The sequence below is a fragment of the Linderina pennispora genome (genome assembly GCF_002104995.1).
Source record: "Linderina pennispora strain ATCC 12442 chromosome Unknown DL89scaffold_7, whole genome shotgun sequence".
In the NCBI taxonomy this organism is placed as follows: domain Eukaryota; kingdom Fungi; phylum Kickxellomycota; class Kickxellomycetes; order Kickxellales; family Kickxellaceae; genus Linderina; species Linderina pennispora.
In genome coordinates, this window is record NW_024468255.1 from 906,307 (window position 1) to 929,708 (window position 23,402).

Sequence of the window (23,402 nt, forward strand, 5' to 3'; positions counted from 1 at the left end):
AGCTACCGTGGCACGCACGACCCAGCAGAAAAGTTCCGACGCCATGTCGAGGGCATCCTGGGTCCGGATCTCGCCCGGTGCTGCCATTTGCCACCAGCCAACCCGGATTATTCGAACCTGACACTGCGCCCGTTGCTTAACACTGACGCCATCGCGCAGGCGCAGATGGCTGCCTCGGCGTTGGATCCCGACGACTATGAGTCGTCAGTGCCGCTGGCCAAGACCCTGGCGCAAAACCTGCACAACCAGCAGCATGGCCAGAATGCTGATCAGTTTGCCAGACGACCGCGGTGCGACAGTCTTGTGGATGGCATGGACAAGCAGTCGGAAATGACCTTCCGCTCGGCCTCGTCGACGTCTCCGTCGGTATCACCCACCAGCAATACTGCTCCGCCGCCTTTCGCTTCCTACCGCCTGGCGCCACCTCCCCCGAGCAACGCCAAGATGGCTGGCCTGCACCACGCCCGCCTCCCGTATAATGGCGTGCACCAGATGCCGGCGGCTGTGTCGCAGACACCCAGCGGCACCACCTACAACATCCTAGCCGCAAGCATCCAGCCCAAGGCTAGCGAAATGTCGAATGTTCGCAGCCAGCCTGGATACCGCCGGGAATGCCACCCGCAGAAGATGTAATAAAAAGACAAAGTGCCCTCGACCGTTCGCGAATGTGGCAGATGTGCTGACACACCGCACATCCAATTACAATTTCTTACTTCACTTTCCTCCATGTTGTATAAAGGCTCCTTTCTAAAAACACACATGTCTATTCACTCTTGGTGTTCTTGGGCTTTTTACCATGCTTGCGCTTTTGCCGCTTGGCACGGTTTTTGGCCGTCTTTTCCTCGTCCTTGCGCTTCAGCTCCTCGCGCTCCTGCTCATACGCCTCCTTTTCTTCCTCGTCCTTGGCTTCGGATTCCATGAGCTTGATGCGCGCATTCTCTTTCCGCCGCAGCACACGGTATGTATGGAAGTCACTGCTGCCAGCGCCGGCACTCGATCCGCCCACATTCAGAACAATCTCAGGTGGCGGCTTCAGCTCGACCTTGGCTGGCCCAGGAAGCACAATCTCCTTGTCGACATTGCGCATAAGCTTTTCAATGTGCTTGCGCTGCGAGTCAGCCAGTGTGCTGTGTTTGCGCTTCTTCGTCTCGGTCTCGCCCGACATTGTGCAAAAGAAATATGATATGTGATCTCATAGTCCCTGGGTTGAAGCGTGCGATCATCACCATATTGATCGGGGTGGAGCATTTGTGGGTGCATTGTGCGGAACGAATTAAGAAACAATGGCAGCGTCCTTTATCGAAGATAATGTAGCACAGGGAGGGTGTGTGCAGGCACCAAAGCAAGCACCAGGTGTTCCATGGCGGCAGCTACACCGCAGTTGCGAGCTATCTATTTTGCAGGCATTTGTAGACCGCTTGCAGATCAGGCTGCAGCGAGCCGAGTCCAGTAGCCACACCAGACCAGGCCAAGGCACGTGCCTGCCTGATGATCAATCAACCACTGGTGGCAGACATGATTACCAGTATCAAATCACTCGAGCCAGATTAGCGTTCGTCAGAAAAAATCTGCAAACACGAAAATTATGTTCTAGCTTCAGTGTCAGCCCTAGTTGGACTTTGGACCTGCAAACTTTCCTCCACAAACCACTTCTCCCTCCCCTCAGGCTTTGCTTATAATGACCACGACAGTGCCCAGCATCGATGAGATCACGGCGAGCTTGCAAAAGCACGCGCGGGTATTCGATGACCTGCTGGGTCTGATCCCGCCGCAGTTCTACCTCCCAGAGATCAACGAGGAGCGGATCAACCAAAAGTACATGAAGAACACAAAGAAGGACACCGATGCCAAGAAGAAGGAGGCTGCACGCAAGAACAAAGCTGCGCGGCTCGACCCGGACAACAACAAGACGGTGCAGGAGCTGCAGGCCGAGAAGCTGAAAAAGAAGCAGCAGCAGCAGACCGACCAGAGCGAGGCTGAGATGTCTGACGTCAAGTTTGACCTGGCCACAGAGGACCACACACCAGCAGAGCCGGCAGAGGCTGTGACGCCGATGCCCGCGTCATCGTCGATCTCCGACCTGCGCACACGGCTGCACGAGCGGATTCAGCTGCTGCGGCAGAAGCGCAAGGCGCCCGAGGACGATGTTTCAAGAGAGGCGCTGCTAGAGAAGCGGCAGAAGCGTCGGAAGAACAATAAGGAGGCCAAGGAGAAGGCCAAGAAGACCGGCAAGACGACAAAGGAGCAGGTGCTGGGCAGCAAGGCGCCCGTGGCCGCGACGCCCGCTGCCGCTGGTGCTAACCCGGACGACGTCAAGGACAATGTGTTCTTTGGCACGCTGACCACAGGCTCGAAGAAGAAGGGCAAGAAGTCCATGAATGCACGCAAGACGCTGGAGGCCGTCGAGGGCAAGAAGAAGGAGCTGGACGAGCTGAAGAAGACTGATGCAGCCAAGGCGGCGAAGCTGGAGGAGAAGGGCAAGTGGGGCAAGGCACTGGATCTGGCCAAGGGCGAGAGGGTCAAGGACGACACCAAGCTGCTCAGGAAGACGATCCGGCGCGAGGAGCAGCAGAAGAAGAAGAGCGGGCGCGAGTGGACTGAGCGCAAGAAGATGGTCGCCAAGAACATCAAGGACAAGCAGCAGAAGCGCGATGACAACATCAAGGCGCGGGTGCAGGCTAAGAAGCTGAAGCAGCAGGGCTTGTCGAAGAAGGCCATTGAGCGGACGCTCAAGACCACAAAGAACGGCGGTGTGCAGAAGAAGAAGGGCGGCAAGGCACGGCCGGGATTCGAGGGCAAGGCTGGCAAGGCTGGCAAGGGCGGGAAGAAGTGACGGCCCTGAGGTTCCCTGTTCTGTTGACTAATATACACTATTCTTTAAAATAGTCCGGACCCGTGCAGAGATGGCGCGAATTTTTCTGTTTGCGTCCTTTGGCTCTGCACTGTACCTTTATTTATCTGTCTCGAATTGCCTCGCCATGAATGCAGGCAAGGTCAAAATACAGGGCCTTTACGGCCTGCCCAAGACGCGCACAGTGATAACACCCGAGACGATAGCGGCGGTGGCTCAATTCTTCCGGCGGCACCGGGGCCGGGTCCTCGGACTCACGGGCGCCGGCGTCAGCGTGCTCTCCGGCATTCCCGACTATCGCGGCTCCAAGGGCACGTACCGGGTGCATGGCGAGTACCTGCCCATCCTCCACAACGACCTGGTGACGCAGCATGCTTCGCGACAGCGGTACTGGGCACGGTCATTCTTTGGGATCCGGCCAGCGATTCAGGGCGGCGCCAAACCTGATCCACCACGCATTTGCCACGCTGGAGTCACAAAAGTATCTGTCGGGTCTGATCACACAGAACGTCGACGGCCTGCACAAGCAGGCTGGCAGCCAAAATGTCTTGGAGCTGCATGGCACACTGAAGAGCGTGAAGTGCCTGAGCTGCGGCGAAGTCGAGTCGCGCGACAAGTTCCAGACACGGCTCGAGGAGACTAAACCCTGAGTGGGTCAGATTCTGGAAGCAGATGGTCGAGTCAGACGAAGAGCCGCAGCGTCGGCCGGACGGTGATGTCGACCTGCCGCCGAGACCTGACCTACGAGGAGTTCCAATACCCGACATGCCATCAGTTGTGGCACCGGCCACTGGATGCCGACGGTGGTGTTCTTTGGCGGCAACGTCGCTGACTCGGTGCGCAATCAGTCATACCAGATGGTCGACGATGCCACGGGTCTGTTTGTGTGCGGGACGAGCCTGGCCACATTCAGCGCGTACCGCCTTGTGCGCAGGGCAAAGGAGCAGGGGAAGGAGGTCATGGTCGTCAACTTTGGCGAAACCCGAGGCGACCCTGATGCAACGACTAAGATCGAAGCCACGGCCGAGGACGTGCTGCCGCAGGTATTGTCACAGGATCCCCATATGATATGACGTGCAGGGCGGCCACATATAGCAGACAATAGCGATTTTCCTTGCACCATGCACGCCTCCCCCACTCCAACTCTGTTTTCAATACATCCTTTACAATGAGCGAAGGGCCGTCGGCAGCACTGATACCGGCTCTGGCAAGCACACTCGGCGGGCTCGAGCAATACCAGCAGGAGCTCATAAAGCGCCTGCACTCGCTGAAGCTCCAGATCCAAAACGGCGACACATCCGAGGATCTGGTCTCCACGCTGACATTCTACATCCACCAGGCCGGGCTCCTGCAGCGGCGCATGATGCTGATCCACGGGCGCGTGCAGGACCTGAAGCGGCGCTCCGATCGGCTCAGGCAGCACCGGGCCAAGCAGGACCAGCAGGTCGCTGACTGGCGGGATCAGGAGAAGATGCGCAGCGTGCCGGCTGCCGCTAATGCGTCAGAGCAGTCGCTGTCACCTGGATGGTCTCCCAGATATCAGTGTGCTTGGGATTCAGGACGGTGCGAAGGCAAGCGCGGGTTCGTCCCCAGCAGCCACAACAAAGTCCCCTGTCGTAAGCGAGCCCGTGGAAGACGTGCGGCAGCCACAGGGCGACATGCTAGCGGAGGGATCGTCTTCCATGGCGGCAGCGTCTGCCTCGCCAGGCATCAGCTGAAGGCCTGCATGCAGCAGGGAGGGCACCGGCGATCGACCAGGTGGCAGTAGTCAAGCGCAAGGGAAAGCGGCGAGTTCGTGCTGCCAAGATCGAGTGATATTGGCGCGCCTTCTACTCACTGGAATAGGTCCGACGCAGTCCTGCCAAATATGGCCAGCTAGCACCCCCGGTTCTGTCTGGCTGTTGGGGGGAAGCACGTTAGTGGGTCAACTGTGGGCTAGCGCGTGTATTCGTCGCTGCGTGGGAAGTGGATAATAAAAATTTTCGTGCCGAGTGGGTCTCTCAAGTATAAATAGTCGCACAGACGCCGGGCAGTTGGGGGCAGAGGACCGATACCCTTTTGCTACTTTGCAATCTTCGCTTCATCGTTTTTTCAATACTCTCAGAGGCCCCGCGTCTACATCCTAGGCTGCTCTTACTGGCAACATTTCTGACCAGTTGCTCGCTTCTTGCTAGATCCAGAACACTCCCGCTCTCTTCCTTTTTCATTATCGGACATCTCGGCCTTTTTCATATTTGCTCAAGGTCCTGAGATAGTTCGTTAACTTGGACAGCTACTTCCCCCGTCTAGTCTTCCGCATTAAATGTCCTACTTTCACTTCGGAACTAGCGCGCACCACGTTGGCAGAGACGTCGATCTAAACTAAACCAATCCTCCACCTCGCTTTCATTTACACCAAGCTACTCTATATCGTATCGATATCCTATTCTATTGCTCTACTATTTCCCCTTAGCGGTTATCTCGAATGTCCTCACCCAATACCCAGGCAAACGAGATCATGCCGTCTCTCGACGCGTTCGACCGCACGCCGACAATGACGCCCCCGCCGATGTCTGAAAAGGACGTGGCGTATGCGTCTGATCTCAGCGACGCCGAGTTCCAGGAGAAGTCGGCACAGCCGCCGCAGGTCACGGCTACAGACCTCAAGCGCACCCTGCGTCCTCGGCACATGACCATGATCAGTATCGGCGGCACCATCGGCACTGGGCTGTTTGTTGGCAGTGGCTCCTCGTTGGGGCAGGCCGGACCAGCAGGCGCTCTGGTGGCGTACATGATCTGTGCGATGATGGTCCTGGCGGTCCTGCAGTCGCTTGCGGAGCTGGCGACGTATATGCCTGTGTCAGGATCGTTTACAACGTACGGCACCCGGTTTTTGGACCCGCGATGGGATTCGCGCTGGGATGGAACTACTACTACAGCTTCATTACGGTGGTTGCCGCGGATCTGGTGGCAGCATCAATTCTGGTGCAGTTCTGGGTCCCAGATGTCACGGGCATATGGGCATCGTTCATCCTGCTCATATGCATGGTTCTGATTAATTCGTTTGGTGCGAGCTCGTTTGGTGAGGGCGAGTTCTACATGGCGCTAATCAAAGTGGTTGCTGTGGTTGCATTTGTAATTGTCGGGATCATCGTCGCAGCAGGCGGCGTTGGTGGGCGCACGTACGGGTTCGACAACTGGACGATCGATGGCGCGCCGTTCCACAACGGATTTGGTGGACTGCTGAGCTGCTTCATTGTCGCCGGCTTCAGCTTCCAAGGTACCGAGATGATTGGTGTGACGGCAGGCGAATCCAAGAACCCCCGCAGAGACGTGCCGAGAGCCATTCGGTCGGCATTCTGGCGTGTGCTGCTGTTTTACATTGCCACAATCTTCATTATCGGGCTGATTGTGCCATGGAGCGATGAGCGCCTGATGTCTTCAGGTGCCGAGGATGTTGCCCAATCTCCTTTCGTCATTATGTTCCAAGAGGCAGGGATCACTTGGGGTGCGCATCTGCTGAATGCAGTGATCTTGACGGCAGTTCTGTCGGCCGGGAACTCTGGGCTGTACCTCACCACGCGCACGCTGTACACGCTGTCCAAGGACCGCATGGCACCCAAGATCTTCTCCAAGACGCTGAAGAACGGCACGCCCTGGGTCGCCTTGGGCTTCAACACGGTGGTGTCACTGATTCTGTTTGGCATCTCCTTCATCGGCGACAGGGTGATCTACCAGTGGCTGGTGAACCTGAGCGGCATCAGCGGATTCATGGCGTGGGCAGGAATCTCGCTCGAGCACTGGCGGTTCCGGCGCGCATACGTGCGCCAGGGCTACAGGGTCAGCGACCTGCCGTACAAGTCGCTGTGGTTCCCCATGTGCCCCATCTTTGCCGGCGTCCTTTTGTTCATTGTGATCCTCGGCCAGGGCTACCCGGCGTTCCAGAGCGGCTTCGACAAGAACCTGTTCTTCTCGACGTACATCGGCCTGCCCGCGTTTGCCATCGTGTACGGGGTGTGGAAGCTGATGAAGAAGACAAAGTGGGTCAAGATGGACGAGATTGACCTGGTCACGGACTCGTGGATTGCACAGGGTCTCGACCACACCCAGGACGATGAGGACGATGAAGACGTGGATGGCAAGGCGCCGTGGTACAAGTTCTGGAAGGGATGGAAGTTCCCGGTTGTCGGCCGTCGCAACAAGGACTAGTTAAAAGTAGTGACGCAAGGTCATTAACCATAAACAGCATTTAGCTCTTGAGAAGTTTATACAAAATGTGCTACATGTGCGCGGGCGTGGGTCCGCCGCATACCTAAACCCCATTTGCCTTTACACACATCATGTCTGACAGAGCGCTGCTTGGCGAGGAGATCAACAAGGAGACCGAGTCGCTATACAAGAAGGAGAAGAAGCTCGGTGAAGGAACATACGCCGTTGTCTACCTCGGGCAGCACGTAAAAACCGGTCGCACGGTGGCCATTAAGAAGATCAAGCTGGGCAACATGCGCAGCGGGCTGGACATGTCGGCAGTGCGCGAAGTCAAGGCGCTGCGCGAGCTGCAGCACCCCAACGTCATTGAGCTAATCGACGTGTTCTCGCACAAGACAAACCTGAACCTGGTCCTTGGAGTTCCTTGACACAGATCTGGAGATCGTCATCAAGGACAAGAGCCTGGTGTTTATGCCGGCAGACATCAAGAGCTGGATGCTGATGGCGCTGAAGGGCCTTGGCGCACTGCCACCGGAGCTGGATCCTGCACCGTGATCTGAAGCCGAACAATTTCCTGATTGCCTCTGACGGACAGCTGAAGCTGGCGGATTTCGGTTTGGCACGCGACTTTGGCGATATCTCGCGCAACATGACTTCGCAGACAGTCACGCGGTGGTACCGGGCGCCGGAGCTGCTGTTTGGCGCAAAGAACTACACAGGGGCCATCGACATCTGGGCCATGGGGTGTATTTTCGCCGAGCTGCTGCTGCGCGCACCGTACCTGCCCGGCGACTCGGACATGGGCCAGCTGACGACGATCTTCAGCGCGCTGGGCACCCCGACAGAGGCCGAGTGGCCGGGCATGACGAAGCTGCCAGACTACTGTCGAGTACAAGAGAGAGCCGCGGAAGCCGCTGAACGCACTGTTCTCTGCGGCCACGCAGGATGTGCTGGATCTGATGGGGCAGATGCTGGCGTTTGACCCGGCGAAGCGCATCACAGCTGAGGGCGCACTGAGGCACGCGTATTTCACGAACAGCCCGCGGCCCACGAGGCCTGCCAAACTGCCAAAGCCCGCAAGGACCATTGCCGAGGACAGCGAGCCGCGGAAGCGCCCGCTCGACGATGCATTCGATAATGCGGAGGCACCGATTGCCAAACGGCCAGTCGATCTAAGAATATCATCGCCTGCCTAAAAAATGAAGGCTTGGCCTGTCACCGCGGAAAATCCAGCCCTTCTGCGCTCAGGGCTTTTCTGAGGCTCGGAGATTCCTTGGATGCTTGGCCGGAATTAGGGTGATGTGTGGCCTGTTTTCCTAGTTGCACGGCCAAACTTTCCCCCGCTCTATGCTTCTTTCTTAAACGCGAGGCTCCTTTTTTTACAACCACTTAATAGAAATGAGCAGCCTTCTCTACTGCCAGTGCCTCAGGCGTCCAGGAAAGCTGCTGCGGCTGCAAGCACTAACGGCGACCCGCACGTACTCGACAAAGTGGACTCGGCACGAGCTACAGCGCCTAGCCGACCATGCCTCGAATTTCTCCAGCGCGTCGCAAATTCTGCGGCAGGACCGCCAGCACAGCAACACGAAGCCCACAGACAGCACACAGCACTCGCACTCGCACAGCCTGTTTACGATGCACTCGCACACGCATTCGCCGCAGGAGACGCAGGCCAAGGCTGATCTTCTGGAGCATCACCAGGCCGGGTCGCGCATAACACTGATCGGCATGGGGGCCAACCTGGGGATGAGCGTGGCCAAGGGCGCAGCTGGCATCGTGTTCCATAGCTCGGCGCTGGTGGCAGATGCAGCGCACTCGCTGAGCGACATCCTGGGCGATGTTGTGACGCTGTATACGTTCCGCAAGTCGAGGCGACCTGTGGATGCCTCGCATCCGTTTGGGTATGGGCGGTATGAGGCGCTGGGCACGCTGGTGGTCAGTGGGTTCTTGGTTGCGGCTGGAGTTGGAATTGGCATGCATGCGCTGGAGCAAGTGTACTCGCTGCTGCCGATGCTGTCAAGCACGCCAGCGGCTGCTACGTCGTCGGAGTCGGTGGGCATGGATTCCAGAGCCATCTGGTTTGCTGTCGCATCGATTGGAATCAACGAGGCGCTGTTCCAGGCGACGATGAAGGTCGGCCGACGCACAAAATCCGATGTCCTGGTGGCCAACGCCTGGCACCACCGCAGCGATGCGCTGACCAGTCTAGTCTCGGTGGGGGCTATTGGCGGCGCCATCATGGGGTTCCCAGTGCTGGATCCGCTGGGCGGGCTGGTGGTCAGCGCGATGCTGGCAAAGAGCGGCGGCGAGATGGCCATGGACGCCATCAACGAGATCACCGACATGCCGCAGGATGCCGAGGATGTCAAGACGGTGCTTGGCAGGATTGCCGACCACGCCGACCATGTGCGGCGGTTCGGCGACGTGCACTGCAGAAAGTCAGGCCCGTTCATCCACGTCACCGCGACAGCAGAGTTTGACGCCCATGCAACGGCCGAGCAGATCGAGCACACGCTGTGGCATGTACGGCATGAGCTGCGCGAGCAGCTCGGGTTTGTGCAGAACATCGACATCGACGTGCGCACCTCTAGCAAATAAACTGTCTTTATAGGTTCTGTAAAGAGAGATATAGAAATGGTCTTGTTTTCTTTTGGGATTTGGGCCTTCAGTCCATCAGCGTCAGCTCGTGGAAGGCACAGCCGACGATGTCGTACGGCTCCTCGCCCTCGATCTCGACGGTGATCTTTGCGGTGTCCTCGTACCGCTCAAAGATGAACGGCTTAGTAATCAGGGCCTGCACCAGGCGCTTGATGACAAATGGCATCTCGCCAAGCACATCAATGTCGTGGAGCCGCCTGGCGGGCCGGGCATCGAATGTGGCCTTGGCGGTCCTGCCGTCGACCGTCTTGCCGACGGACGTGATCATTACCCGGTCGGGGATCTTGTATCCGGAGCCGTTCGGGTCCTTGTGGCGCTCGTGGAACTCGATCGTGTTCTCCCAGAACACAGCCAGCAGCTTGCCGTCGTGGGTCAGCGCTGCCTGCGAGCAATTGACAGCGCCAACGTTCTCGGGCGTGGTGTACTGCAGCACGTGGAACGTGTCAGTGTCCTTGGGCCCATCCAGCTTGTCGGACCGCTGGCCAGTGAAGAACGACATGTTCCACTCGACGCCTACATTGTACGGCATGATGTTGCCCGAGTGCGCGTGGATAAACATGCCCACGCCCGACGCCTTGAACTTCTTGCCGTGGATCTCGCACTCTGCGCTGACTGTGCCTGCCGGGTAGAAGTAGTGGGCCGCCGTGCCGTCGCCAATGTGGTTCTTGCCGTCGCCAATCTTGTATCCGTCGGACGTCCGCGAGAACTCGAACTGCGCCGCCATGCCCTTAGCCGAGCGCTCCTTGCCCGCCGTGTACTTGACCGTCAGCTTGGAGAAGTCGCTGTTCCACCCCATCGCCAGGCCCTTGCACTCGTACTGCTGGCTGTCCTTGCCCACCTTCAGGTGGTGCCCGTTGTGCGTCTCAAACACGCAGTCGTGTCCCGGCGCATAGAACATCGCGTTCGTCTCGATCGTCGTCGTCAGCGCAAGGTACGCCCACGCTATTTGAACAAACCCGACCACGCCATTCTCGAGATGGAAATACAATGTCTGCGTCTCCGAACCCGTGCTGTCGCGCAGCCAGGCAAAGTCCTTGGGCACCGCCTGCGTGGCAATTGGATGCCCGTCATGCACCAGCGAAGCGGCCGTGATTGTCTTCTTGAGTCCCATCTCTAGGAAAGTCTTGGGCGGAGGTGTAAATTATTAGGTTGGTTAACGGAAAAGAGATAAAAAAATTAAAACGGTTGGGAAGAGAACTGAAAAGGGAAAAAATCTTGGTGCTGGCACTTTAAGGGGATGAAAATTCAAACCTTGGCGAAATTCTGTTTACCTGCACCAATAAGACAGTGTGAGCAGGGGCGGACGAGTTGCGTAAACACTGAAGATAAAGAGAACACAAAGCTTGGCCTGTATGAGCAAGAGCTGCGGGTTTAGAAGGGAAACACAAAAACAGGTCGGAACTCCAAATAGGGGGAATTGATTTTGGATAACAACAATCTTTATCGAGAAAATTATCGTGATTTCACCGCAAGCATAAACACAGTCGAACCTTCTGCCAGCTCTTGGCATACTGGTCGTGCTCACGCCGCAAATGATGCTCGTGTGATGTGTCGAGCTACATGACCAGCACCACAGCAGTGGAAATGAGGGGAGGTTCATTACAGCGCTTAATGTGCTTTGCGTTGGCGTGGGGGCAGTGGGCAGCCACGAGCTATGCGATCTTCCTGCCCCTCCGATGTTGCCACCATCAATGCGGCTGGCGTATGCGGTGGTTTTCTCAGGTGATTGCATTCCAGCCGGGATGACGTTGGCACACCACGTTTGTCATCCACATGGACAAGATGGCGCAAATCGAAACCTGCGCAAAATAAAAAAAAACAGGTAAGCGTATCACGGTTGCCAGCCTAGATTCCCTCTAACCCTCGGCCGATATATCTGCATAGCATATGCCGTTTCACCCAGGCGAAGACGAGAGTAGTGCGATTTTATGCACAATGCCCATTGGTACATTGTGTCTCACCCATTGCTCCCACGACAATAACCGCACATCCAGCCAGCAATGGCACGAACCTCACATCGACAGCATAAATCGCGCAGTGTCGAGTCTTGCTTAATCTCCCCAATCACCTCTGCCGGATATGAGTGCTGTTGTAGATCAGACCGATATGGCCAAGACCATGTTTTACAAGTAACTGGTATCAAATGATAGTGTATCCCACACCACCATATATATCCCAGAAAACCGCTCCGAAACCGTCCATGGCCAAATCCCCCTCCGCAGCAGTACACTAATCACCTTAAAATAATGAAGCTTCTTGCTATCTCTCTCCTCAGCACCGTGGCTCTTGCACAGTCGCCGTGCCGCGACATTCGTGTGCGCCGCTCAGCCCACCACCTCTCCCCCTCCGAATGGCAGCGCATCCACAATGTCCTCGGCAAAATGCACGCCGATGGACACATCGACCGGTTCGCCAACTCGCACCAGATCGTGTTTGACCAGGTCCACGGCACATCGGCGTTCTTCCCGTTCCACCGCCGCTTTGTCCTTGAATTCGAGAACATCGGCCGCTCGATACGACCCGGGACTTCACCGTGCCCTACTGGGACGCCCCCCTCGACTACCGCCGCCCCGAGCGCTCGCCTGTCCTGCAGAGAAACACGCTCGGTGGCAATGGGCGCAGCTCTGACGGGATGTCTGACCACGGGGGTCATGGCCAACTGGCAGATGTCAGTACCAAACAGACACTGCTTGTCACGCAGCTTCGATAACGCGCCGTTCATCAGCTCGTGGATGCCGCCAGAGGTTGTCTCCTCGTATATCCAGAGCGATTCGTCGCTGGCGGATTTCCGCGAACACATCGAGTACGGCATCCATGGCAACACGCATGTGGGGCTTGGCGGCGACGCTGCAACCAAGCATGCGCCTGCCGATTTCTTCTTCCACATGCACCACGCCAACATCGACAGGCTGTGGTGGCTGTGGCAGAACAACCACGCGCGTGGCATGTCCATGTACAACGGCATTGGTTCCCACGGCGCGGCATCCCTGAATGACGTTATTCCGAACGGCGGCGGTGTTTCGTTTGGCGACGCGCGTGTAGGCAGCGTCATGGTGCTGGGCTTTAACGGCGTGTGCTACGCATACTGACTCGGCACCTAGGCCACCGAGGAGCTTCCCGGCATCAGGACCAGTCCCATTGGGCTCCAGCAGGAATGTGATGAGCCAGGATGCAGACGATCAGGAGCAGGCTATGTCGCAGCCGCCACTGACATCTGACGAACTTGCGGCAATGGACGATGAGCCCGGAGTTCTTTCGCCTCCACTTCTGGCATCCAACGACACCGATGCGCTGCGCAACGACATCGATGAGTTCGACATCCTGCCGCACCGGTTCCTCTCGGGCGCCTCTGATCCTACCGGCAGCAACCTTGAGGCCATACGTATGAGTGCCTCTCTGGATGCCGACCAGCTGCGGGCGTTCTACCCGGGTCTTGTGCATGTCTCGCGCGACGTGCGCCAGCCCACCTCTGAGGCTATCAATGGCCATGCATGGCGATACGCGCTCTGCGCTGGAGGCCAAGATCCCGTATCCGGCGCTGCTATCGAGGGAGTGGATGGAAATGCACGGCTTTGACGTTGCAAAGGTCGAGCAGGTCCATCGCGAGGCATGCTACTTGATCGAGATGCTCAACAACAGCACGTATCGGTCGCCGTACTAGCGGATTTATGTTTTCTTTCGGCAGTGTTATCATATGCCAGCGTTGACATGCTTGGTGCAAGTAAAAATAGGTATTTCCAGAACGAGGGGCATGTGCTTTTCTCTTGGTTGCATGGGTTGCATAGTGTCAACAATCGACATGTTGCAAGCGATCGACGGGAAATGAAGATAGCCGCATTCTGATTCTGGGCAACTGCATTCGCTTATCCCACAGTGAAGACGACGGCGAGACATGAATTTCACCACTTGGGGGCGGTTTGCCATTGGCCGCTACGGCTTCTTGTGTGTCTTTACAGACCAGCCACGCAGACGGAGGAGTCAAAGGCGCGGAAAATGAGCTTCCCTCTCCCCTTGCAATAAAAGGGCAGTGGGAACTAGATTCTGAGAAGCGGCAAAGCCTTGGCGCATTACTTTCTTCTTTTCTTTTCTCGCAACTTGCTTCCTCCTTCATCCCGCTTATTGTACCCTAGATAGCTGGTTTTGTTATTGTTCCTGGAGACCCTGGCTCGTGCTACGACTACACCTACTGCTGCGACTCTGCATTTACTAATTTAGACAAGAGGAACCGGCACGCATTCGGCGAATAATGAGCAGAGCAAATGACGATATGGAATTCGTCCCCAATACGTCGCCCATACAGCCGCTAGTGGCCAGCGACTTTTCGTCCGTCGGACAGCGATAGCAGCCTGGACGGCCTCGATGACCGCGCTGGTAAGCGGCAGCGACGGCACGCGCTCAAAAGCGCACGGTTCGCCAGCAAGCTGCGGGCGACGGACAACGGCAGCGACAAGCACGCATGGAGGCAACGGCCACCAATTCTCCCACAGCGCGTGGCCTCCCTTGTGTCCGCCATGTCCGGTGCCACGCGCCTGAGTCTTGAGATCACGACGCTATTCTGGGAGGCCGTATTCGAGACGATCGCTGAGAGCACCTCAAGCGGGCTCTGGCTGGGCTCAGCGGCCTGGGAAGAGGCCAAGGCAATTACCATGGCGTGCACCAGCATCCTGTCGCCGCTGGCTGCGCTCAATCCGCGGATTGTGCAGAGACTCTTTGAGTCGTCGACGCATGCAGGCGCTACCTTGCTCAACTCGTCGTGGTTGGCAGCGGAGCACATTCTGGGCGGCAGTTTCGAGGCGTCGATCAAAGGCAGTCAACATGGGCATGCATGCGATGGGCGAGTCTGTGCGGCTGTTTGATGCAGTGTTTGGGGCTACCGACACATCGAGCGTGCTCCGGTCGTTTGTCCACCTGTGCTACCGCGAGGCCATCGATAAGAACCCCGAGATCCGTGCCATGTATCGCAATCTGGGTCTTGTGGGCTTTGTCAGCCATGTACTGAAAGGTGCTTGTGGCATGGGTGTGTCTGCAATTTGTAAACCACGGACGCCCACGCAATTACCGCCTGGAGCTTGTGTACGCAAACACGATCAGCCAGCCTCCATTCTGCAACCGTGACACAGAAGATATGTCGGTGGATGGCAAAGCCAACAGTGTGCGGACACCTCAGATGCACGCGAATGTGACAGTGCAGGCTGAGGATGGCCAGCCGACGATGCCCAGGCGCGTGTCCGTGTTTGACAGCGAGGATGACCACGATGTTTATTTTGCCATGAGCGACCAGGAGTCGTCACGGCGAGACCCCGAGTGGGACCAGCGGCTAATGGAGGCTCTGCGGAGTTTGTCGATCCGTATCGATGGCTCTGGCGCCAACACAGGCGACGACAATATCCACGGCGCAAGGGAGGAGGCAACCAGTCCGGCCGCGCGCCAGCACTATGCGCGATACGCCATACTTGCTCTCCCATGCCGACGAGGCCGCCTGCGATCATGGCCCAGATGCACGCTCGGACGGTTCGCCAGTGCATCCAGCATTCGAATCCGCACCTGCCAGTCTGATCTCATCGCCCACTGGTATCCAAGCTATACCCGTACGGCAAATGCATTCCACAGCGCCATTCATTGCTCCAACCAGCCCGATGTCGCTCCTCCAGGTGCCCGAGGTGGCTACATTTGACCATGAATCGCAATGGCTGCAGCAAGAGTTTCCGCGCAAGCCCCTGCTATTCAACCTGGCACGCTTTGTCACTGTCGCATCATCAGCCTACGGCCGCCGGTTTATGCAGGTACTAGGAATCGCGCACACCTCTGTCGATGTGCGTGCGTTGATCGACCGATTTGGCGACTATGAAGTCTCGACGATGCCGTCCCGGTCACCCAGCATTGTGACCACGCCTGGCCATGTCGAGCGCATTCCCAGCATGTCGAAGCTCCCGCGTGCCCAGCCCATGAGCACGTACCACACGCACTCTGCGTACAATCCGTCGCGGCCGGACTCGCAACGCCAGTACGAGCGCCGCCATTTCCGGCAGTCTGGCCACAGCTCGCCGCATGGCCGCAGAGCGCTCGGAAGAAGACCGGTGCGCAGGCGCAGCAATAGAAGGCGGCCAGTCACAGATCACCCGAACCACTTTTGCTTCGCCCAGCACACAGGTATTCCGCTCCGTGATCTCTTGTTTTCGTCGTATGTGCCGCCGATTTTGCCCTGGCGTCACCAAGGCTGCAAACGCGCATGCCGAGGCTGTTGAGCGCAGGTTGCGCTCACGGCAGTCTGCCAACCAGCTGAGGCGCGAGCGCAGTCGCCAGGCTGATGCCCCACAGACTACGGACCAATCATCCGCACCAGCTGAGCCGAGTGATGCTCCGACAAGCTGGGTCTCGAGTATCCCAATCGTCGGATCGCTGTGCCAGCATATTCCATCCCCACGTGACTGTTATGTCGGCGGTTCCCCTGCCCAGCATGGTGTCGCGCATGTTCACCAAGCCCACCGTCATTGAGGTGTCGAAAAACACACCGCCCCTTCCCGATCATCAGAATGAGCCGACGCTAAAGCAATTCCGCCGGTTCGACAAGATCCGCCAGCGCCTAGTGTACCGCAACCCATCAATCCACGCCCTAGTGCATTACATTGCAGTTGACCATGCAACTCGCGCTGTGGTCCTTGCATGCCGTGGAACGCTGGGGATCTCGGACCTGTTCATTGATATGATCTGCGAATACGAGACTGTGCACCTACCCGATCATCCAGCCACTACCGGCGAGAATGGATACCGAGTGCACTCGGGTATGTGGCACTCGGCGCTGCTGTTAGCGGATCCGTCGTCAGAGGTCTTTCGCGAGGTTGCTGAGGCTCTGCGACTGTACCCTGAGTACGGACTAGTGATCACTGGCCACTCGCTAGGCGGCGGCGTTGCGTCCCTGCTCACGCTTTTGTGGTCGCAGCCCCTGTTCACGCACTCGCAGGATCAGGCCATGGCAACTCCTGGCTCCACCATGGGCGGCATGCGCCAGTTCGCCACGTCCGATACTTTTGGCCTGGTGAGCACCCGCCCCATCCACTGCTTCAGCTTTGGCAGCCCCTGTTCAACGAATGCCTGCGCTCTCGCACTACTGCCGCGGACTCGTCACATCTGTCGTCAACACCGACGACTTTGTGTCGTACCTGTCTGTTGGCTCGTGCGTAGACCTGCTCAATATTTCTGCCGTGCTGGGCCGCGAGCGCGGTGTCGCAGAGAAGGTCGTTCGCAGGTTCCTGAACGAGCAGCGAAAGAAGATTGGCGGCAAACTACGATGGTTTGATTTTGATTTCTCGCGGCTACGCGCCTATGCATCCAGCGACGATGAGGATGACGATGCTGCAGACGAGGAACTAGCAGAAGAAGGCGAGGAAATCGGGGCTGAGGAATCGGCTAGTGTGTTTGGCGGATACTGGTGGAGTCGCAAGAGCACCTCTGCCCGCACGTCCTCGGATACAGCATCCACAGCATCCAGTAGTGCCTCCTCAACTTCATCCGCTAAGCGACAGAAATCTGACCCCAAATCACGCAAGCAAAGGCTGGACGACTGGTACTGGTCACTGATTAAGACTCTGCGCGCCAGCATGGACAGCGAAAAATTGTATCCGCCTGGAGATGTGTTTGTGCTAGCCAGTCCTGGTGAAGAAGATCGTGCAGATAAGCTGTTTCCGAACCTAGAGCGGGTTGCCTGAAGAGCATAATTCAGCGCCCTAAAGGCGACGAGCACCCAGAGTCTCTGCCGACAGCGCTGTTCTACTGCCCAGATGTTACTGAGAGGTTCTCCGAGCTGAGATTTTCGCGCAACATGATCAAGCATCACCTGCCGTCCACATATGAAAAGGAAGATAGCTGCTCTTGTCCATGACTCTTTTGATATGCTAGCCTAGACATTAATGTAATACTAGAAAGACTACTTGTTCTCAACATGCTCCTAAAGTTTATTCGTGGTGAGCTTTATGCGTTGGATAAAGGCTTGTAGAGAGGATTTCCGCTTTACAACACAGGTATACTTCTTAATCTTGTACGTCTAGAGAATACAGTGGGTGGTGTAGAGCGAAAGAAAAAGGGACCGAGTAACGAGTAACGAGTAATGAAAAATACCGTTTATGTGAGTGTATGTATTTTTCGTGCAGTACTGGATTCCGAATGAACCGTAAAGTGGCAATATCTCAGTCCAGAAACGTGTGACCTGTGTGAGCATACCAACAACAGAAAGTGATAAAGTCCAAGTATTATATTGATGTGTAAAGCTAAAGTGAAGAGGAAATAGAGAGGTGGCCGCAAGGTTTTATACCATCACTCAAGTGGCACAGCCAAAAGTAAAAAGGAGAAAACAAGATGAAAAGCTATGTAGTTCACAGTAATCGGATCTTGGGGTTGTAACAAAGAGCATAGAAAAAGGCGCAAGGGGTTTAGAAACGAAAAATTCGCAGTTTGTTATCCATATATGCTAACACCAGCTAGCGATGCGCAGCATCCGAGCCAATTTGAGTGACTAAGAAGCTTTTGCCTGTCTGTCCATCATACGGTTCTCCTCGACTCTTTTTCCTTCGATTATTTTTCATCTCTCTGATTCTATATTACCTTGCACTCAGCTGAGCCAAGAGCGAACTGCTCACAGGCTCGGTTATGAACTAAATAAGCCACGACTCCGCTTGACATATGTACAGCAAAGGCAGCTTTGATCGAACATATCGCCTCAGCTCAAATTCGTGTATGTGACAGGCAACTATCAATAACAACTTGGCCAAAATGCATCCATTTGTAAGCATAATAAGTAAAATCACTTTTCTTACTGAACCACAGGTAAAACATTCGAACTGAAAAGCAAGGTATGCGAGCGTGCTCCTCAGGCATCAGAGGGCCATAGAATCCCAGGCGGTGGCAGATACTGTCGAGAACACCAGGTTCACATGCTTGCGCTCATGCTTATATAGGCTGTTTCTGTGCTGCGGTCGCTGAGATAGCTTTGGCATGTTTCAGGTGCATACCATCTGCGCATATCTCATCGCACACAAACAACATCTCCAAAAATCTCATGGAACGTGAGTAGACTCAATAGCACCATACGGACATGGAGTCTAGAGTTTCTGGGGCCGATAGCAAAAAGGTTCCCAGGAAGAGCCTTGGCCCGTGCACGTTTGGGTTGGGCAGGACTTGCTGAGTGCAGCAGCAGCAGCACTGAGCGAGGCAGCAGCAGTACTGAGCGCAGCAGCAGCGGTACTGAGCGAGGCAGCAAGAGCATCGAGAGTGACAGCAGTATCGCTACATGGCGGTGCCGATAGGTAGGGTAGGGGCTGCGGCGATGTTGCTGCTGAATACGGCGGGGTCAATGGCAAGAATTCTGATGGCGGTCGGGGAAACAGGTGCTCTGCAGAGCGCAGCATGGGCGGCGGCTCTGGTTTCAAGTGCGGCATGAGCCACAGTGACATTGCAGAAGCTGCTGGTGGTGCTGACTGCAGTGGAGCCCCCAAAGCTTGGCCTGGACCAAGTGGTGGTGCTGAGCGTGGTGGGGGCAGCAGCTTCTTTAGTGAGAGTCGCACCCACGATGAGCGTGGAATAGGGACCTGCCTTATTGCTGCGACTGGCTGCAGCTCTGAGGGTGATGGAGGCATCCAGTGCCCCAGCTTCGACCAGTTGCTGCGCTGAGCATGGTGGAGATAGCATCAAGATAGCAGCAGGCAGTGGTATTGCTGAGCATGTCGGGGGAGTGGTGATAGTCCCATGTGCATCAGTTGCAGAATTGGTGCCACAGCGCACATCCGTGCCAGCGCCAGTGCCAGCGATGGAGACCCCATGTGCACCAGTGCCAGTGCCAGTGGAAGCAGAGGGAGCAGTGGTAGTATCGCGCGCGTCCGTTGCAGCGGTGGTAACCTCGCACACATCAATAGCTGTGGCAGCGACAGTAGTGATGACCTCGCACACGTCAGTTGCAGCAGTGGTGACCTCGCACACATCGGCAGCTATGGCAGCGGCAGCGGTGGAAGAACCGCTCACGTCGGTTGCAGCAGTGGTGACCTCGCGCACATCAGCAGCTATGGCAGCGGCGGCGGTGGAAGAACCGTGCACGTCGGTTGCAGCGGTGGTGACCTCGCGCACATCAATAGCTGTGGCAGCGGCAGCGGTGGTAGAACCGCACACGTCGGTTGCAGCGGTGGTAACCTCGCGGGTATCAGCAGCTATGGCAGCGGCGGCGGTGGAAGAACCGCGCGCGTCAGTTGCAGCGGTGGTGACCTCGCGCACATCAGCAGCTATGGCAGCGGCGGCGGTGGAAGAACCGTGCACGTCGGTTGCAGCGGTGGTAACCTCGCACACATCGGCAGCTGTGGCAGCGGCGGCGGTGGAAGAACCGCGCGCGTCGGTTGCAGCGGTGGTGACCTCGCGCACATCAGCAGCTATGGCAGCGGCGGCGGTGGAAGAACCGTGCACGTCGGTTGCAGCGGTGGCTAGCCTCGCGCACATCAATAGCTGTGGCAGCGGCGGCGGTGGTAGTATCGCGCGCGTCGGTTGCAGCGGTGGTGACCTCGCGCACATCAGCAGCTGTGGCAGTGGCAGCGGTGGAAGAACCGCGCGCGTCAGTTGCAGCGGTGGTGACCTCGCGCACATCAGCAGCTATGGCAGTGGCAGCGGTGGTAGAACCGCACACGTCGGTTGCAGCGGTGGTAACCTCGCGCACATCAGCAGCTATGGCAGCGGCGGCGGTGGTAGAACCGTGCACGTCGGTTGCAGCGGTGGTGACCTCGCGCACATCAATAGCTGTGGCAGTGGCAGCGGTGGAAGAACCGTGCACGTCGGTTGCAGCGGTGGTGACCTCGCGCACATCAATAGCTGTGGCAGCGGCAGCGGTGGTAGAACCGCACACGTCGGTTGCAGCGGTGGTAACCTCGCGGGTATCAGCAGCTATGGCAGCGGCGGCGGTGGAAGAACCGCGCGCGTCAGTTGCAGCGGTGGTGACCTCGCGCACATCAATAGCTGTGGCAGTGGCAGCGGTGGAAGAACCGCTCACGTCGGTTGCAGCAGTGGTGACCTCGCGCACATCAGCAGCTATGGCAGCGGCGGCGGTGGTAGAACCGTGCACGTCGGTTGCAGCGGTGGTAACCTCGCACACATCAATAGCTGTGGCAGTGGCAGCGGTGGAAGAACCGTGCACGTCGGTTGCAGCGGTGGTGACCTCGCGCACATCAATAGCTGTGGCAGCGGCAGCGGTGGTAGAACCGCACACGTCGGTTGCAGCGGTGGTAACCTCGCGGGTATCAGCAGCTATGGCAGCGGCGGCGGTGGAAGAACCGCGCGCGTCAGTTGCAGCGGTGGTGACCTCGCGCACATCAATAGCTGTGGCAGTGGCAGCGGTGGAAGAACCGTGCACGTCGGTTGCAGCGGTGGTGACCTCGCGCACATCAGCAGCTATGGCAGCGGCGGCGGTGGAAGAACCGCACACGTCAGTTGCAGCGGTGGTAGCCTCGCGCACATCAGCAGCTATGGCAGCGGCGGCGGTGGAAGAACCGTGCACGTCGGTTGCAGCGGTGCTAGCCTCGCGCACATCAATAGCTGTGGCAGCGGCGGCGGTGGTAGTATCGCGCGCGTCGGTTGCAGCGGTGGTGACCTCGCGCACATCAGCAGCTGTGGCAGTGGCAGCGGTGGAAGAACCGTGCACGTCGGTTGCAGCGGTGGTGACCTCGCGCACATCAGCAGCTATGGCAGCGGCGGCGGTGGAAGAACCGCACACGTCAGTTGCAGCGGTGGTAGCCTCGCGCACATCAGCAGCTATGGCAGCGGCGGCGGTGGAAGAACCGTGCACGTCGGTTGCAGCGGTGCTAGCCTCGCGCACATCAATAGCTGTGGCAGCGGCGGCGGTGGTAGTATCGCGCGCGTCGGTTGCAGCGGTGGTGACCTCGCGCACATCAGCAGCTGTGGCAGTGGCAGCGGTGGTAGTATCGCGCGCGTCAGTTGCAGCGGTGGTGACCTCGCGCACATCAGCAGCTATGGCAGCGGCGGCGGTGGTAGAACCGTGCACGTCGGTTGCAGCGGTGGTGACCTCGCGCACATCAGCAGCTATGGCAGCGGCGGCGGTGGAAGAATCGCACACGTCAGTTGCAGCGGTGGTAGCCTCGCGGGTATCAGCAGCTATGGCAGCGGCAGTGGTGGAAGAACCGCGCATGTTTACTGCAGCAAAAGTGACCCCGTGCACCATGGAGGCGGTAGAGATGTTGGTGTGCGAAGCGCGGAGAGTGGAAATGGTGGTGCGCACGACGATAGCAGCGGCCGACTGCTTCTGGGCCATCTGGCATGCATGGTAGTAAGCCAGCCTGCGGCGGCCGGCGGAGGCACTGACAATTTTTGCCTGTACCTGAAGGAGCACATGCAGCGCCTCCAGCCCGCGCGGTGATGCAATCATTGCATGGGTGACGAGGTGAGAACTCTGGAGCTCTCTCTTGAATGTATCGCTGGTAAGCAGCCCCAAGTCACCCACGGGCTTTCCCCACACAGAGCGCATGTAAACGTACACTGCTACACCACAGGTAACCGAATCAGCTACCTCGGTCACCTTGATGATCTTCTCGAGGAGCTTGGACGCCGCTCGGGCGATGGTCTTGGCAACATCTCCGGTTGCAGTGCGGCGGCCGCGCAGAAGGTGCCGCGCCTCTGCGATTTTAAGGCGAAGAGCGGCGATGGTAGAGGGAGGAATGGGAGTGGTAAATGCAGACATCTAACAGTATTGATACTTGATGTGTTTAGTATCGTATGTGCTTGAACGTGTGCTTGAACGTGTGCTTGAACCTGTGGGAGGGAGCGAGTGAGCGAGTGAAAGTGGAATATTCTTACCTTATTATGCTTGTATTTGCGAGTACGAGAAATATATTTCGTTTGGATTGTAAGGAAGAAGAGAAGAGAAGAGAAACTGGCCAGCATGCGAGTGCGCAAGCTTTTATACCTGGATTTTTTGTTGCTGCTGGGGGTTCGACGCGTAATTTTTCGTCTCGACGTCAAAAATCTGGCAAAGGAATCAGCAAGAATCTGGCCTGTAGATGAGTAGTGGATGATTCTATTCGTTGCCGGTTGTTCATGTCAACAAACGATGCCATAGGTGCAATCGAGAAAAGGACATGGAGCGATTGTGCCCAGTATCGGGTGGCTGCCAGTGGTGGTCGGCTATTCCGTTGTTCTCCGACTGCTGAAGAATGATGGCAAGGTATCTACACCATACTTGCTGAATGGTCTGTGGGGAAGGGTAGAAAGGCGCAAAAAGGGTCCCAAGATTATGTAACGCAAGCCTATATCCAAATACAGATATACCACAGTAACCGCTTCGATGGCTGCAAGGTAGATCTGCAGTAACTGCCATTTTTGAAATTTCAACCGAATTCGCCAAATGTCTTTTTCGAATTCAATGAATTCAGCGCATGTCGCTGGGGGAGGCAAGTATTTTATAGCGAGGGCAGCCTTTCTCGCTTTTCTCGCTTTTCTCTGATGTGGCACTGGCCAGGAAAACCCCTCAGATAATCGATCGATATTGATGGGGGCAGCCCGGAGCTATACACGCGTACGTATGTGTACGCTCTTCTTTTGACTGATACACCCGCAGTCGTGGCTTTACAGCGGCTCTACCACTGCTTGATCCCAATAATAATCTACCTACCATTATGTTCCACAGTCGATACCGATATTGTCAAATGGCTATATGGTTCTTGCA

At 57.0% G+C, this 23,402-nt stretch overlaps 9 protein-coding genes across 9 annotated transcripts; 7 read left to right on the forward strand and 2 right to left on the reverse strand.

The window, feature by feature from the left end:
• Positions 1-703: 703 nt before the first annotated feature.
• On the reverse strand, positions 704-1,170 carry DL89DRAFT_284257 (DUF1168-domain-containing protein). Its single transcript, XM_040889773.1, has one exon. It carries the CDS (start codon positions 1,163-1,165, stop codon positions 764-766), a length of 402 nt encoding a protein of 133 aa, XP_040743456.1. The 5' UTR covers positions 1,166-1,170; the 3' UTR covers positions 704-763.
• A 420-nt stretch (positions 1,171-1,590) lies between these two features.
• DL89DRAFT_267925 (SURF6-domain-containing protein) lies at positions 1,591-2,819 on the forward strand (the record flags this gene model as incomplete). The annotated part of the gene is made up of 1 exon (XM_040887723.1): positions 1,591-2,819. A coding segment is annotated over exon 1 (1,141 nt), but the record flags the coding sequence as incomplete, so codon positions are not given.
• Positions 2,820-2,978: 159 nt separating this feature from the next.
• Positions 2,979-3,946, forward strand: DL89DRAFT_293375 (DHS-like NAD/FAD-binding domain-containing protein; the record flags this gene model as incomplete). Its single annotated transcript, XM_040890386.1, has 5 exons — positions 2,979-3,250; positions 3,282-3,467; positions 3,533-3,601; positions 3,627-3,894; positions 3,932-3,946. The coding sequence occupies 5 exons, from the start codon at positions 2,979-2,981 to the stop codon at positions 3,944-3,946; spliced, it is 810 nt and encodes a 269-aa protein (XP_040743458.1).
• A 73-nt stretch (positions 3,947-4,019) lies between these two features.
• Positions 4,020-4,666, forward strand: DL89DRAFT_293376 (uncharacterized protein; the record flags this gene model as incomplete). Its single annotated transcript, XM_040890387.1, has 3 exons — positions 4,020-4,378; positions 4,428-4,544; positions 4,591-4,666. 3 exons carry the CDS (start codon positions 4,020-4,022, stop codon positions 4,664-4,666), a joined length of 552 nt encoding a protein of 183 aa, XP_040743459.1.
• An 859-nt stretch (positions 4,667-5,525) lies between these two features.
• On the forward strand, positions 5,526-7,039 carry DL89DRAFT_275053 (amino acid transporter; the record flags this gene model as incomplete). Its single annotated transcript, XM_040889251.1, has 2 exons — positions 5,526-5,719; positions 5,770-7,039. The coding sequence occupies 2 exons, from the start codon at positions 5,526-5,528 to the stop codon at positions 7,037-7,039; spliced, it is 1,464 nt and encodes a 487-aa protein (XP_040743460.1).
• A 103-nt stretch (positions 7,040-7,142) lies between these two features.
• Positions 7,143-8,235, forward strand: DL89DRAFT_278392 (Pkinase-domain-containing protein; the record flags this gene model as incomplete). Its single annotated transcript, XM_040889497.1, has 4 exons — positions 7,143-7,449; positions 7,481-7,506; positions 7,553-7,928; positions 7,951-8,235. The coding sequence occupies exons 1-4, from the start codon at positions 7,171-7,173 to the stop codon at positions 8,233-8,235; spliced, it is 966 nt and encodes a 321-aa protein (XP_040743461.1). The 5' UTR covers positions 7,143-7,170.
• Positions 8,236-8,647: 412 nt separating this feature from the next.
• DL89DRAFT_212064 (cation efflux protein) lies at positions 8,648-9,382 on the forward strand (the record flags this gene model as incomplete). The annotated part of the gene is made up of 1 exon (XM_040884215.1): positions 8,648-9,382. A coding segment is annotated over one exon (735 nt), but the record flags the coding sequence as incomplete, so codon positions are not given.
• A 301-nt stretch (positions 9,383-9,683) lies between these two features.
• Positions 9,684-11,065, reverse strand: DL89DRAFT_267927 (uncharacterized protein). Its single transcript, XM_040887724.1, has one exon. The coding sequence runs from the start codon at positions 10,806-10,808 to the stop codon at positions 9,705-9,707; it is 1,104 nt and encodes a 367-aa protein (XP_040743463.1). The 5' UTR covers positions 10,809-11,065; the 3' UTR covers positions 9,684-9,704.
• Positions 11,066-13,760: 2,695 nt separating this feature from the next.
• DL89DRAFT_267928 (uncharacterized protein) lies at positions 13,761-17,635 on the forward strand. The gene is made up of 9 exons (XM_040887725.1): positions 13,761-14,020; positions 14,043-14,453; positions 14,491-14,689; positions 14,766-15,111; positions 15,194-15,882; positions 15,914-16,098; positions 16,154-16,776; positions 16,880-17,394; positions 17,418-17,635. The coding sequence occupies exons 1-9, from the start codon at positions 13,965-13,967 to the stop codon at positions 17,574-17,576; spliced, it is 3,183 nt and encodes a 1,060-aa protein (XP_040743464.1). The 5' UTR covers positions 13,761-13,964; the 3' UTR covers positions 17,577-17,635.
• Positions 17,636-23,402: the final 5,767 nt, after the last annotated feature.

Coding starts and splice junctions, on each gene's coding strand:
- DL89DRAFT_284257 (XM_040889773.1), bottom strand. CDS start 1,165: ATGTCGGGCGAGACCGAGACGAAGAAGCGCAAACACAGCACACTGGCT.
- DL89DRAFT_267927 (XM_040887724.1), bottom strand. CDS start 10,808: ATGGGACTCAAGAAGACAATCACGGCCGCTTCGCTGGTGCATGACGGG.
- DL89DRAFT_267928 (XM_040887725.1), top strand. CDS start 13,965: ATGGAATTCGTCCCCAATACGTCGCCCATACAGCCGCTAGTGGCCAGC. Junction 14,454..14,490: donor ACCTTGCTCAACTCGTCGTG/GTTGGCAGCGGA, acceptor GGCAGTTTCGAG/GCGTCGATCAAAGGCAGTCA. Junction 15,883..15,913: donor ATCTCTTGTTTTCGTCGTAT/GTGCCGCCGATT, acceptor GGCGTCACCAAG/GCTGCAAACGCGCATGCCGA.